The sequence below is a fragment of the Leucopleurus acutus genome (assembly GCF_964270905.1).
Source record: "Leucopleurus acutus genome assembly, chromosome: 8".
In the NCBI taxonomy this organism is placed as follows: domain Eukaryota; kingdom Metazoa; phylum Chordata; class Mammalia; order Artiodactyla; family Delphinidae; genus Leucopleurus; species Leucopleurus acutus.
Genome location: NC_139151.1, coordinates 106,152,491 through 106,168,409, shown reverse-complemented (window position 1 = coordinate 106,168,409; position 15,919 = coordinate 106,152,491). Strand labels below are relative to the sequence as shown.

General features: G+C 54.1%; 1 protein-coding gene across 2 annotated transcripts in view; it reads right to left on the bottom strand.

Annotated features, from left to right (window-relative positions):
- The window catches only part of ANO1 (anoctamin 1), a gene marked incomplete at both ends in the record, with an annotated part of 160,308 nt that overhangs the window by 62,580 nt on the left and 81,809 nt on the right, over positions 1–15,919 (bottom strand). For both annotated transcript variants that reach the window (XM_082845375.1, XM_082845376.1), the window contains 3 exons: positions 1,877–1,931; positions 3,453–3,604; positions 4,357–4,455. In XM_082845375.1, coding sequence (XP_082701501.1) covers positions 1,877–1,931; positions 3,453–3,604; positions 4,357–4,455 — 306 coding nt within the window. The remainder of the gene's footprint in view (positions 1–1,876; positions 1,932–3,452; positions 3,605–4,356; positions 4,456–15,919) is intronic.

Here is a 15,919-nt window from a genome sequence, read left to right as displayed (position 1 = left end):
CCCGACTCCTACCCGCCTGCACACTGGGCTGCCCCGATATGCTAGCAGCACAGGAAAGGAGACAGGAGGGACTGTTATATCTTTGTCTAGAAGGACGTTGGGTCTCAAGACCACAGGGTCCAACTAACCAAGGGCAAAGTTTTGAGTCACCAAAGAGTTTCTCTGGAGCATTGGTGTTTTACAAACAGGCCTTCAGGGTCTCTGGGAGAGAGCGCCCCCCCCCCCCCCGCTCCCCCTGCAGAGGTAATCGGAGTCATGGATCGTTCAGTAACACTTACTGGCTCGGATAGAATTGCCTTCTGTGACTTGGGGATCCTGGTCTGAGCTCAATTTTAAAGTGGATTCTCCACGAGAGAGGGCCTAGAGCTTCCATTCACATATGACCCCAACCCCAGGCCACCACCCCGACAGCAAGAGTGAATTTACGGGGACTTCCCTGGCAGTCCAGTGGTTAGGACTCCGCACTTCCACTGCCAGGGGCCCGGGTTCGATCCCTGGTCGGGGAACTAAGATCCCGCAAGCCACATGGTGTGGCCAAAAAAGTAAAATAAAATAAAACAATAAAGTGAAAAAAGTAAAAAAAAAAAAAAGAGAATGAATTTACGAATCTGCACCCAGCCCTGTGCTTCCAGGAGCGTCCCGGTGGCTCCAGATCGTGTAAAAACTGGGGCGCACATACATATGGAAATGCAGCGCGTGCCTCAGTTCCCCCAGCTGGCCATTCCAATTCTCTCCCACCCCAAAATGACAGACAAAAAGAGAAACCGTTCAGGTTCAGCTGCGTCTGGTTCTCCTGAGCGGTCGGTTTCCAAGAGGGAGAACTTACCTCTCCTGGACCACACGTCAGCCTCGAGCTACATTGGCTGCTGACGTTTTTGCATAAACGAGTTCCTCATTGTTTATTATAAATTATGAGACTTAATTGCTAGTTTCATCAGTAACACGGTCAATAATGAAAACCACAGCAGCGGCTACGTTCCCGGCGCTGCATCCAGGTTACCCTTGGTGTGGGCGCACGGCTGCCCTTTGGGCAGGACACCACCTCGTCCCGTTTGCGAGTCGCGAGGCTGGGAGGGGACACAGGGTTGATGGGCCCGGGCTCTGTCTGTCCAGGCAGTGGCCCGAGCCCCCCACGCCAAGGCAGCCTACACCACTCGCTGTCCTGTGCCTGGGTGCCCGCCCGTCTCAGGATGTGGCTGTGAGGGGCGGTTATCTGCTCGAGGCCCAGCGGCCGCCTCCTGCCAGCCCCGCCCCTCTCCTCGCCAGGCTGGGCTTTCTGGGCCAGGAAGAGAGAGAAGCGGCAGCTTGGCTGAGAGGTTAATACTTGTTCAGACAGAAATTGGGTCCTGAGCCGTGCACAGCCCAGCTTGGCTGGTGGACAACGTGGCGGCCGACGGATAAACGTTAAACCAATACCTGGTGTAGGGCAGGGCGGCCTGGTCAGATTTCAAGCCACAGTTTGCTCGTCTGGCGGGGCTCTGGAAATCTACCCAAACCCTCGTCCCTTTGCCTGCATCACCCCATCCCTCCTGCCAGGCCTGCCTGCTCACAAAGCCCCAGAGAGATGGGGACGTACAGATTCCACCAGGGGCAAGTGGCAAGGAGGCTGGAGAGGCGAGCTGGGAACTGCAAAGATGCGGGAACGTTTGGAAATAACCCAGCGCTTCTGGAATCCCTCCGCTTCTTCCCTGCTGCTCCACCCCCGCCACCCCCGGGCCCCTCGCCGCCCGCTGGTTTTATTATTCTAATTATTTCTGTCACAGACAATTAGAGCCCCTTCCACCCAGAGGAGCTCCGCTGAAATGAAATTATCATCCCGTTTCCCGGGGCCACCTTGCTGGGGAGCTATGGATTCCCACGAGGGAGCGATACTTACTATCGTGCTCCGGGTTTTGCTGTCGAAAAAGGAATCCTTGTCAGACAGGTCAAATCTGTTGAAATTTTGGGAACAAAAAGAGACACAGCTCACTGGAGTCAGCGCTCCCGGTTTCCGAGGCCTTGGGGGACCACACTACCCCCGTGAACGGTGACCGTGAAATCGACGAAGCTCTGTCCGCACGCCGGGTGTGATCCGACCCCGGGCATTTGGAAGAGTCTGTACATCCTCTCACCCCTCGGGGAGGCTGGGAGACCCCCGTGGGTGGGAAGTGACCCCAGGGGCAACTGTGGTCAGACCTCCCTCGCCAAGGATCCCTTTTCCTTCCAATGACACCCTCGGGGGCAGATTTTAGTCTCTGCTGCAGCACTCCTGGGGTGATCCCACCATCGGACACTTTACTATTTAAGACAGTCTCCCTATAATTTCCAAATGGTTTCCGTCCTGAAGTCCTGGGCCATACAGAGATTTCCTAAGGCTTCCTGAGGGCAGAGGGATGTCTCTGGAACATGTTATTCGATTCCCAACACACTCAGCGTACAGCCGGTGGGGGGGGGGGCTCGGGGTTGGGGGTGGCCCAGAGCCTGGAGGTGAGCCAAGCCTGGCAAGGCAGGGGGTGCCAAGGGAGGTGGCCAGGGCCCTGGGGGTCATGGAAAGAGGGCGTCTCCCTCTAATGCGCGGGGGCCCGGGTCCTGGCGCTGGTGGGAGGAGTTGGGCCGGAGCCACTCCCTTCTCTCTTCTGTCTTATCCCCCGGAGGATCGGGAAACAGCGAGTGAGGCATGTGGTCCCGGGGCCCTGTGACTAATGCCCTGGCCAGGGCGGAAGCCCCAGTTCAGAGCGGAGGCTCTTCACGTCTTGTGGGACCAGGGGTGTCCAGGAGCCTCCCATCCCCTAGAACTCGTCATCCTATCCCCACAGGATTCCCAGACTCCAAGCTTTCTATTCCCACCCCTGCCCTCGCTCCAGCTCTGCCCAGTGAAGCCCCACGGAGGCCTTGCAGCTGCCGCTGACCCAGGTGGCTACGCCTCACTGTCCCTCAGTAGCAGGGGAGGAGGGAAGGTTCCAGAATGGGTGCAGCCCTGCCAGGCAGCCGCGCTGGCCGCGAGTCCGGCGCCTCAGGACTCCAGCTGGGGCTGCTTCTTGGTTCCTGGCGCCCAGAGCTCGGCAACCTTCCGGAGGTGCAGCTAACCAGACCCGACTCCTCGGGACACATCCCAAGAGGGACAGAGCGGGGTGGGGGGAGGGTACCCAGACCACTGCTTTGGGGCTTTGATCCCAGGCCCAGGCCTTCCCTCACATGGGCTCAAGCTAGTTTTCCCAAGTGTCACCCAGCAGGACAAGACTTGTTGTCCCCTTAACTCCTCAGTTAATAATGACCTTGGAAATTATTTCCAGGGCCTCTTCTGTGCTCAGGAAGCACAAGCTCTTATGCGAATATGCTCCAGGGGCTGAAATCCCCCTTCACTGGGGGTGGGGGAACTCCCTCTGGCCTCGGAGGACCAAGTCCAACACGGGTTGGAATCACCACACAGCGGTGGCCCTCGGGAAGGGCAAGCGGGAGGGGGCCCCACTCACAGGTGCTTCTTCTCCCGGGAGAAGGGATAGGAGAGCCTCTTCGTGGTCTGGGGTCTGTGCTCCGCCACCTTGGGCTGGATGGGGTCCGTCATCTTCTGGAGCACAGAGTTGATCTTTTTCAGGAGGCCACGGGTCTCATTAATGTGATACAGCTGCGGGCGAGGCAGGGAAGGGGGACGCATGTCATCTGCTGAGCCATGACTCTGGGAATCTATTCTGAGACGGGCAGGGAACTAGCCCCCTGCCACAGAGACGGCCCGGCCTGGGAACAGGGGGCGGGGATGGGCCACGATGCCCCCTCCACGTCCACGTTTCTAGATGAGCCTGAAAGCTCAGAGTTTCGGGAGATCCCAGCCAAAAGGGCAATTCTAGGACATTCCAGAGAACTTCCCCCAGCTTCACTTTTGTTTAAAAAGAGGTAATCCAAAGGATTCTGGAGGCTTTGAGAAGCTGGGAGCTGACTCACTCCCGAGAACAGCTTCGTCCCCCCTGCTTTCCTCCCCAAGGACAAAAGTAAACCCGACGCCTCGCTAAGCTCCTTGGACGCACTGGCAGACCGCTTCCCAGCCTGAAGTTGTCAGAGATTAAGAAGAAAAGCCCCAGCAAGCGAGGAAATGGGATTAAGATGAGTCTGATAAATTAGCTGAAATACTGAAAGTACGAACGGTCAGAGCGGGAAGTTTCACTGTGTTTGTATCTATGAGAAGTTCCCGGGCTCCTGGGGCATCTCTGGGGGAGCGGGTTATACTCTCCGCCCGCAGGACACGGGAGGCCTCCTGCCCTCCCGGGCGTGGGGGGGCTGAAGCTCCCTTGGGCTTTCGTAACAACTCAGACCCTCCCGATGACGTTCTCCTGCCGGGCAGCCCTGAAACGACCCCTGTGGAGTAGGGACGTCACCACTCACCTTCTTCGTCGGCATCTTCAGTTTCAAAAACTCAGCCTCTCTGCACAGCACGTTCCAGGGCGCGTGGATTTTTACAAATCCAACCCCGTGAATTTTCGTCTAGAGAGAGGGGAGAGGTCCTTGGTCAGCGTGGGCAGATGTTTGGGGCTGAAAACCGTTTTCACCTTCGGGGACCACAACAGTTTACGGGGCAGCTGCTTCTGCCTGTCACCTCATGGCTCCTCTGACGATGCTTTGAGGCACTGCTAGAATCCCCTCCTTCCAGATGATCGAAGCAAGCTGCGGGGCCGAGAGGGCTCCCCCAGGTCCCAAGGGAATGATAAACGGCCGGGAGGGTGCCTGGAGGGAGGTCCCCGATCCCACAACACCTGGGAAGTTCTCAGAGGGGTAGCCGAGGGGCCTCAGAGCGGCCTGAGCCAGAGAAGACCTTGCACAACTGAGAGCCCAGGCCCTTCGACTGAGTGGACGTACTCGGTGTCCCTGGGGTGCCCAAGCAGAGATGAGGAGATGATGGTGAAGATGGTCCCCTCTGGGCATCTCTGTGGGGTCAGGACACACCTCTGTCTGGACCCGGCCACCCTCCGGGTTCCCTGGGTCAGCACTGCCTTTATCCTAATGTGAGAGGACTCGAGGTAACGCTGCATTCGAGTCCAGCCCCCCGCCCCCACTAAGCTGCTGTGAACTTGGACAAGTCATTTCTGGTCCAGCGTGTCTGAATGACAGGACTGGGCAGCTGAGGGCCCCTGAGTGCTGCCCCACCAGGAACTGCACAAGCTAAGAGCTTCGAGAACTGACTCCAACGAGCTCTATGGGAAAAGCAGGACCACTGCCCCCCTTTCACAGAGGGGGAACACTGAGGCTTGAGAGATTAAGTCACCGCCTAGGTTCCTCAGAAAATTAAAACTAGAGCCATCGAATGATCCAGGCATCCCACCTCTGGGTAGTTATCCCCAGGAAATGACATCAGCACGTTCACATCAGCACCCCCACGTTCACTCAGCGTTACTCACGACAGCCAAGACACAGAAACAACCTGAGTGTCCTTGGACGGATGAATAGATCAAGAGAGTGTAGACATATACAGCGCAGTATTATTCACCCATAAAAAGGAAGGAAATCCTGTCATTTGTGACAACATGGATGAACTGGAGGACATTCTGCTACGTGAAACGGGTCAGAGACAAGCATTGCATGGTATCACTTATATGTAGAATTAAAAAAATGCTGATTTCATAGAAACGGTGTGGAGTAGAACGGTGTTTGCCAGGAGCTGGGTGGGGGGATGAGAATGGGGAGACAGGTCAGAGGGTACCAGCTTTCACTTATAAGATTAAGTTTTGAGGACCTAATGAACAGCAGGGTGACTCTAGTTACTAATATGGTATCGTATACTTGAAAGGTGTTGAGAGATCAAAGTGTTCTCAGCACGTGCACGCGTGCGCGCGCGCGCGCACACACACACACACACACACACACACAGAGTTAACTGTGTGAGGTGACGGGTGAGTTAATTACCTTGATCTGGGTAACCATTCCACGGTGTCTATGTAAATCAAGTCATCACAGCGTAGACTTTAAATATACACAATTATATTTGTCAATTACTCCTCAATAAAGTTGGGGGTGGAAAGTCAGGGCCTGGCATCTTGCAGCTGGCGGGTGTGGGAACCCGGGTTCACATGCGGGCCATACACACTCTTAATCGTGGGTGAGACCACACACATCCCAACAACTCTCTAGTTTTCTGTGTTCCCCTTACCTTTCGTGTTTAAGAGATTCCCTTTACTGAGCGAATAGCATCAATGTGGCGATAACACGTTTCCCCACCTAAGATGCAGGTAACACCAGCAGACTTCCCAATCACCCGAGATAACTGGGGTTCCCCATTGCAACAAAAAGCACAGAAACACAACATTCCCCTCAGACAGAGCCGCCCTACGGCAGTGGGGTCCTCAGTCCACCAGCCGTCTCAAGGGGACCCCCGGGGGCTTGGAGCCCACGCTGGGCCCCCAGGTTAAGGTCCCACTTCACCTTTCCACAATTCCGGGGGCCCTGGCAGAAGGGAGCCAGGCCACGGCAGGGGGTGTGTGTGGCTGGCACTCGGGGCTCGGTATGGGGCTGACTCAGGTCTGCGCTGGGCTCTGAGCCCCAGGTCCCGTCACCAGCCTCAGAGTGTACACAGCTCATGGGATCACTGCAGGGTTTTGGCAAAAGGCAACGGAGTCAAAGTCACTTGGGACTGATTTTTAGGAAAAAAATCCTCCGTGGCCCAAACGCACTCATCCAGCGCCAGCCTTGGTCCCCAGTGAGACGTGGGGCTCCTGCCTCACCGCGAGAGAAGGGCCACACCTGCTGGGAGAACTCCAGCTCATCTCTCCATCTCTGATGCAGAGGCGCCCATGACCCCCACAACCAGAAGAGCGAGCCTCTCCCCGGGGCCTCAGTGTCACCGCACAGGCCTTGTCTATGTGGCCCCAGCAGGCAGGCGAGTCCTGTCCGGAGCCTCCCAGCTCACTGGCCCTGCTGCCCACGTCGGGGCAGCATAAATGCTGCATGTGTCCACTGCACGAGCGGATGAAGTCCCCTAACAATGATGATGACGGGGTGGGGGGAGAGGAGGCTGGGCCCCACCGGGCGCTCGCTACGTGCCAGGCCCTGCTTCAGGCATCTGTGCGTATCAACTCACTTAACCCCACGACAGGCCCGTGAGGGTGATCCTGCCACTGTCCTCACCTTGGAGCCCAGAGGTTCACACTCTGCACGTTCACTGTGAGCATCCAGGGCAGGCTGCAGCCAACGGCCACAGACTGGGCAGCTTTAACAACACAAATTCATTCCCTTCCAGTTCTGGAGCGAGAAGTCTGTGATCAAGGTGTGGGCAGGGCCGCGCTCCCTCCAGAGGCTCCAGGGGAGGGGCCGCCGGGGACCCCAGGCCTTCCTGGGCTTGTGGCCATATCACCCCCACCTCTGCGCCCATCTGCACAAGCCTTCTCCCCTGTGTGGCTCCGTGTGTCAAGTTTCCCTCTCTTTTCTCTTCCAAAGACGCCTGTCATTGGATTTAGTGTCCACACGCATCCAGGATGCTCTGGTGCAGAGATCAGTAACTTACGTACATCTGCCAAGACCCTTCTTCCGAATAAGGTCCCATTTGCAGATTCCAGGAGGACGGCTTTTGGAGCTGCCATTTGGCCCACGATACTCACCATGAAGCAGCAGGTCAGAGCCCCATGGGGCTTGGCGCAGGGAGCTTATCAAAGTGGCTGGAAGCTGCGAAGAAGCAGGTCCAGGAGCTGGGTCCTGAGGCTGCTTCCAGGACCAGGGTGCTCGGGCACTGGGACCAGACGCGCAAGGCTCGAGGTGTGCTGGCTGGCGTGAGGCACACCTGCAGGGAGCCTAGAGCCTGACACCACGGCCCAGGGCTGGGGACTCAGCGGCGCGTGGACTAGTGTGGACCAGAGGAGGCAGCCCGGGGGCTCGGGCAAGGGGAACCCAGATCTTCCTGCTGCCCTCAAAGGGCAGGTCGGGTGGGCACCGGGGGCGGCCATGGGTTGGGCGGCCTGGGTCCGAGTCCTGGCGGGCTGCTGTGTTGTCTCCAGCAAGTGACTCCACCTCTCTGAAACCCCTTTTGCTCATCTGCAAATCTTTGCAGGACAAGACTTGCTTCACAGCTGGGGGAGTCCCTGATGCTCCTAATACTTCCATCCAGCCCCATGCCTGGGGCTATGGCTCCTCTCCGTGACCCTGAGGCTGGTGAGACCACGCCTGCGTGGACTCCTTTGGCCAAGAAGCTTGAAGCCGCCTCCCCAGCTCCAGGAAGCCCCGGGGGCACCATGAAATGACCGAGAAGTGAGCATGGACGGCCCCGTGAGGCAGACCCCCTCTTTCCCGTTACAGCCCAAGTTTATTTCTTTGCCCAGTGCTCAGCCGCATGCAAAGACCCAAAATATATTCTTCCAAGTCCGTGGCGAGCGCTCTCGATGGTGGTCAAGGACCAGTGCCCGGGCTGGCCTCCCTGGGAAAACACCTCCGCTGTTTACGTGAGCAGTGGGGTCCCTCCCAGGGAAATATCTGGCAGGATTGGGGAAAGGGGTCGTGGGACCGGTTGGACAAGAACACATACAGGATGTTTTAAACCTTGGTGCCCGGCCTGACAGCAACCCGCCCCTGCAGGAAGAAATCGTGAGATGCCGGGTCCCCTCCCTGAGCCAGATGCCCTGGAGCCGTGGGTTCTGTCCTGACTCTGGTCCCTCTGGTGTGGGGAGGTTGGAGGCCACAGAACTGCCGGGGCCGCGCACCATGGTGTGGGCGTGGGGAGGGCCAGGGGTCAGGGTCCCGCAATGGCCTGCCACCAAATGTTGGACAAAATAAATAAATAAAATAAATGTCCATGCCTAGACCATGCCATCCAAGGGGTTTCTACCGATGCAGACACTTGGGCGGGAGGGGGGAGGGAGGTTTCTGCCCCAGGCCCGCCCAAGATGGGGAGTCTAACAGTAAACCCTCCCCCATGGAGCCGGACCCCCATGAGATGACACTTTCAGGTGACCCAGAAAGGGCTCCCTCCTCCAACCCTGGGAATTACAAGGAAGGCAGTCCTGGCGCTGAGCAGGAAAGGGAGGGAATGAGGACCTCCCCGAGAAGTCCTGGTCCGAAAGGCCATGGCCCCAGTGGGTCTGGGCACTTCAGCCTGTGACCTTGGCTCAAGGTGGTTCTGTCTATAATGCCCTCAGATGTGACGAATGCAAGGCTTTCTGGACAAGGGCATCTTCCTCCTGGGCTTGGGGAACTCCCCACCCCGATCATGGGCTCCATAAGGGTGGTGGTCAGTGGGCAAGGGCGCCAGGTCCACCAGGAATGAAGAGAGCTGGAGGAGAACCAGGAGAAGTGACGACTTCAGTCTCGGGATTCTGCGAGGATTAGATGGATAATAAATCCACTGTGCTCACCTTGTTTAAAGAAATAAACCTCAGGACGGAAAGGTTCTGCAAAGGACAGGAAGCTATTAAAGAATGACACAGCCAACTGGGAAAAGAACCAGACAGAGCTCGCAGAAATAAAAAAGTGTCATAATGAGAAGTGAAAATTCAACAGACACGTTCGAAGGTACTTGACCTCTCCAAGGAAAGGGAGACACATGGGCGTATGGCAGGGAGTTGCCAGTAAGGAGATGCCAGTAAGGTATGCAACCCTCCACAACTCCCCTGCTCTCAGGAAGAAAAAACCAACCTGATCTGTAGCTGCAGCATTTGCCAATTTCCACAGTGTAAATACTCCCGCCATGGCCTATCTCAAGCTACCAAAGTGTTAACACCCGGCTGGCAGAATTCCTGATGAGCCAGAAAGAGCTGACTCCGGCACACCACGGGCCTAGAGACACAGGAGGACGTCAGAACTGCAGCCAGAGTGGCACAGATTTTAGCACGCCTACTTGGGACCTGGGCAGAGCTGCCCTTGGGGAACTTTAAAGACATGACTTTTAAAAAGTGTCCAGAATATACTTTATAGCAGGTATGCTTCCGCAAAACCAAGACAGACCCAAAGGAAGTCAGGTGGGGTGTGTAAAAGCCTCAGCACTTAAGACTCAAGAGACATAAAATCTTTAGGGCCAAAGAAATGAATGTGTAATGGTGGAATTGTGGAGAAATGAGAGCTTCAGGACTAGACAATGGCCCCTAACATCCCACTGCAGGAGAGGCTCATGGCAGAGGCACTAAGCCTGGGGATGGGAGTGGGGGGCTGAAGACCACATGGTTCAGGGCAAAGAGCGTGACACTGGGAGCCACGACCCAGGTTCAAGTGCTGGCCCTGCCCCTGTTGGGCCCGGTGGCCTTGGTCTCCTTGCCCTGCCTCTCAGAGCCTCAGTTCCTTCCCTCTGTAAAGGGATCTGATCCCTGTGCCACACGGCAGGTTAGGGCACCCATACCAGGCGGGATGGGGTTTGCTTCCAAACTGACAAGTCCCTGAGAATGTCTGTTGCGCCTTTGTCCCTCATACATGTGGATGTCGGGATTAGACCTCAGGTTCCTCAGAGTCAAGGACCCCCACCCCAACGCCCAGCCTGCGAGGAGGGGCCGCTCCTCTGTGCCCATCATCATCTTATCCAAGCCCCAGAGACGCCTCAGAAACCACTCACGCCTGCAAAAACTCAGCTGGAAACTGCAAAAAACACGTCCCCCTGCCTGTGCCATGACCACCCCTGCGGGAGGAAGGACGGGCCATCACCTCCATTCTACAGATGGGAAAACTGAGGTCCAGAGGGGGAAGCCACTTGCCTGAGGCTGCTCGGCCAGGAGGCGGCTGAGCAGGGTCTGGACCTACACACGTGGCCCCGACAGGGGCCCGGTGGGGTCTGAGCCTCACTGGGAGCTCAGATATACTCACCACCTGACGGTGCATCCCAAAGTTTGGCGTGGAAGCAGCACCCATCCTCCCTCAGTCAGTTCCTCACTTGCTTTTCAAAAGCAACATCCACAAAGATGGGAAACAGATGTCATGACGGCCCACACCAGCTTCGGGTAGGAACACGGAGAAACGACAGCCCACCGCAGCCCCGGGGTGAGGAGAGGAGCCCCGAAGGGTCCGCGTGTCCGCGGCCTTAACGATTCTGCCAAAGCCAGGGTCAAGTTCACCTTCAGGGCAGTGCGGGCCTCGGTCACCCCCAGCACACAGCCGGCATTTTAGTGTGTGGCCTTCTTGGCAATCGCCAGTGGACATAAATAATGTCCCAGCTTTGAGGCTGGACTTGAAAAATGCTGATGGATTTCAGTTGCAAGGAAACGTGTTGGCCACAAGCTGCTCTTGTCCGTTTACTGGGAACTCTGGACGCTGACCCGACTGCCGCTGGGGGGTAGGGTGGGAGGAGGGGCTCCTTGAGAAGGAAGGCCTGGGGCGCCTGTCTCCACGACCTTTTCCTCCCTCATTTCCTATCATGTGTGTTGTCCCAGGGGGTCTCTGACATGACACCCCTCTTGGACCCTCATGTGGGAAACCTACTTTGGGGGTCGTCCTCTGGATCAGGCGCCAGACCCTACCTTGACACCCAGGGCCCCTCTCTTGCAGGGAAGCAGTGTTCACACTGGGTTCCTCTGAGCTTGCGGTGCCCGGGGGAGGGTGGGAGCAGTGGGGAACCTATGGTTAGAGCCTGTTGGCCAGGCTCAATCTCTATCCATCCTATAATCAGGGTTATGAGCACGTTTCTTCCAGACCCATCACTTCCCTCTCCACGGTTCTTGGCCCAGTGTACCCAGTACGGGGGTCTCTGCCTGGGGCTACCTCTGGGGCACTGAATCGTGGATCAGGGGCTTGCGTGGATGTTGGGGGCCCCTTTCCTGGGATGTTTCTGATGGCTCATGGGGAACAGGCTTGCACGGTCCTCACGCCTCCAAGTATGGTCCAGGGCCGGCCGCTTCATATGCCCTGGGAGCAGGTTAGAAGTGCAGTGTGAAAGCACGCAGACCTGCTGAGTCAGAGCCCGCATCTTGGCAGGACCCCACGGGGTTCCCGTGCACCGAGGCAGCCAGGCCAAGGCTCTGTCCCCCCCAGACCACCTGCCCCGCTCTGCCCTCCAACCACGAGCCATGCCTCCCCAACCAATGCTGTACCCCTAGGGGTCCTGCATGAGCCACCCAACTCCTGGGATAACACCCCTGTGCAGAGTCTCAGCTCTGTAGCGCGGTGAATGGTACCCCCCAAAAGAGACGTCCACATCCTAACTCCCCGTATCTGTGAATGGGACCTTATTCGGAAATGGGGTCTTTGCAGATGTAATCAAGTTAAGATAAGGTTATACTGGATTAGGACGCGCCTGAAGCAGAATGACTGGTGTCCTTATGAGAAGAGGAGAGACGTACAGAGGAGGCCATGTGAAGACGAGGTGCAGGTTGGAGGGACGCGGCCACAAGCCCAGGAACACCCGGATCCCCCAGAAGCTGGAAGAGGTGAGAGGAATGTTCCCCTAGAGCCTTGGGAGGGAGCAGGGCCCTGCTGACACCTTGACTTTGGACTTCTGGCCTCCAGAACTGGGAGGGAATCAACTTGTGTTGTTTTAAGCCCCCCCCAAGTTTGTGGTCATTGGTTCCGGCAGCCCCAGGACACTCACTGTTCTGTGTCCCTAAGAACCGCCCCCCACTGTGCCCTGAGCCAGGCCGATATTCCACTGGTCATCACGGGATGTCTTCAACAATAAACCTCCTGACTCGGGAGAGAGGCTGGCACGGCACACAGGGGCCCCATCCGTGTGTGGCTCGTGGCCCACGCTGCCCAGGAGCGGCTCAGTCTCACACACCCGCTGGCCCCTGGGGGAGCAAAGGCGGGTCACACACCTCTGCGCTGCTGGTGACCTCCATGTGCTGCCTGGTCACAGCCGGGCCAGCAGAGAGTTGAGGGGGGCTTCCCAGGTGTTCAGGAGGCCTTATTTAACTGCCCCCCCATTTCTCTCGCTCTCACTTCCCTTTTGCCTCCTCCACGCCCACCCCTCCCCCCCATCCGGCCTTTAAAGCAGGCTCTCGATATTGGCTCCCCGGGGATATTGGCGACGTCTGGGGACATTTTTGGTTGCGTTTAGGGATGTTGCAAAATACTGGACGCCAGCAGTGCCGAGGCTGAGAAATCCCGCCTTAAAGCAACGATGCTTCATCTTTTGGGCGTCACTGTTTGAGTATCTGATGGATTCCACGGATTGATTTCTCCCCAGGAAAGTCTACATAAGTCCCTAAATTTTGCTTCAAAGTGAGTAAGATTGTGCGATTGGGCTCTCCCTCTGAGGCTATCTTGTTCCCTAAACTGCAAACCCTTTCACTCCTTGTAATCAGAGCACACCCCGGGAATGAGTCATGAGCCGGGCATCTCTCTGCTAATCTCACTGGCAGGGGACCGTATACGCCCGCAGGCTGCAGGCACCCGGCCGGCGGCCCCTGAGTAGATTCTGGTCTCAGGTGAAAGCAACAGGCTGCCGCGAACGCAGGTCCTTTCAACAGCCTCAGGGCCTAGTTCACCTCAGAGGGAAGCTCGGATTGCAGGGGCCCGTGGGAAACTCGTTTATGATCTGAAAGACTACAGCAGGAAGATGGCTCACACTCAACTCCAGCTGCGTTGAAACCTTGAACTGTCTAGTTTATGCCACAGTAATATTTTCATTTAAAAAAGACCCAATCTGCATGAAGAACCTAGGGGCAAGACGGGAATAAAGACACAGACCTACTAGAGAATGGACTTGAGGATATGGGGAGGGGGAAGGGTGAGCTGTGACAAAGTGAGAGAATGGCATGGACATATATACACTACCAAACGTAAGGTAGATAGCTAGTGGGAAGCAGCTGCATAGCACAGGGAGATCAGCTCAGTGCTTTGTGACCACCTAGAGGGGTGGGATAGGGAGGGTGGGAGGGAGGGAGATGCAAGAGGGAAGAGATATGGGAACATATGTATATGTATAGCTGATTCACTTTGTTATAAAGCAGAAACTAACACACCATTGTAAAGCAATTATACTCCAATAAAGATGTTAAAAAAAAAAAAGAAAGACCCAACTGAAAAACTGAAACTATTTCCTCTAAGATCAGTAACAAGACAAGGTTGCCCACTCTCACCACTATTATTCAATATAGTTTTGGAAGTTTTAGCCACAGCAATCAGAGAAGAAAAAGAAATAAAAGGAATCCAAATCAGAAAAGAAGTAAAACTGTCACTGTTTGCAGATGACATGATACTATACATAGAGAATCCTAAAGATGCCACCAGAAAACTACTAGAGCTAATCAATGAATTTGGTAGAGTAGCAGGATACAAAATTAATGCACAGAAATCTCTTGCATTCCTATACACTAATGATGAAAAATCTGAAAGAGAAATTAAGGAAACACTCCCATTTACCATTGCAACAAAAAGAATAAAATACCTAGGAATAAACCTATCTAAGGAGACAAAAGACCTGTATGCAGAAAACTATAAGAAACTGATGAAAGAAATTAAAGATGTTACAAACAGATGGAGAGATATACTGTGTTCTTGGATTGGAAGAATCAACATTGTGAAAATGACTATGCTACCCAAAGCAATCTACAGATTCAATGCAATCTCGATCAAACAACCAATGGCATTTTTCACAGAACTAGAACAAAAAATTGCACAATTTGTATGGAAACACAAAAGACCCTGAATAGCCAAAGCAATCTTGAGAAAGAAAAACGGAGCTGGAGGAATCAGGCTCCTGGACTTCAGACTATACTACAAAGCTACAGTAATCAGGACAGTATGGTACTGGCACAAAAACAGAAATCTAGATCAATGGAATAGGACAGAAAGCCCAGAGATAAACCCACACACATATGGTCACTTTACCTTTGATAAAGGAGACAAGAGTATACAATGGAGAAAAGACGGCCTCTTCAATAAGTGGTGCTGGGAAAACTGCACAGCTACGTGTAAAAGAATGAAATTAGAACACTTCCTAACACTGTACACAAAAATAAACTCAAAATGGACTAAAGACCTAAATGTAAGACCAGACACTATGAAACTCTTAGAGGAAAACAGGCAGAATACTCTGACATAAATCACAGCAAGTTCCTTTTTGACCCACTTCCTAGAGAAATGGAAATAAAACCAAAAATAAACAAATGGGACCTAATGAAACTTAAAAGCTTTTGCACAGTAAAGGAAACCATAAAAAAGACAAAAAGACAGCCCTCAGAATGGGAGAAAATATTTGCAAATGAAGCAACTGACAAAGGATTAACCTCCAAAATATACAAGCAGCTCATGCAGCTAAATATCAAAAAAAAAAAAAAACAATCCAATCCAAAAATGGGCAGAAGACCTAAATAGACATTTCACCAAAGAAGATATACAGATTTCCAACAAACACATGAAAGGATGCTCAACATCACTAATCATTAGAGAAATGCAAATCAAAACTGCCTCACACCGGTCAGAATGGCCATCATCAAAAAATTTACAAACAATAAATGCTGGAGAGGGTGTGGAGAAAAGGGAACCCTCTTGCACTGTTTGTGGGAATGTAAATTGATACAGCCACTATGGAGAACAGTATGGATGTTCCTTACAAAACTAAAAATAGAACTACCATATGACCCAGCAATCCCACTACTGGGCATATACCCTGAGAAAACTATAATTCAAAAAGAGTCACGTACCACAATGTTCATTACAGCACTATTTACAATAACCAGGACATGGAAGTGACCCAAGTGTCCACTGACAGTTGAATGGATAAGAAAGATGTGGCACATATATACAATGGAATGTTACTCAGCCATAAAAAGAAACAAAATTGAGTTATTTGTAGTGAGGTGGATGGACTTAGAGTCTGTCATACAAAGTGAAGTAAGTCAGAAAGAGAAAAACAAATACCGTATGCTAACACATATATATGGAATCTAAAAAAAAAAAAAAAGGTTCTAAGGGCAGGACAGGAATAAAGACACAGACGTAGAGAATGGAGTTGAGGACACAGGGAGGGGGAAGGGTAAGCTGGGACGAAGTGAGAGAGTGGCATGGACATATATACACTACCTAATGTAAAACAGATAGCTAGTGGGAAGCA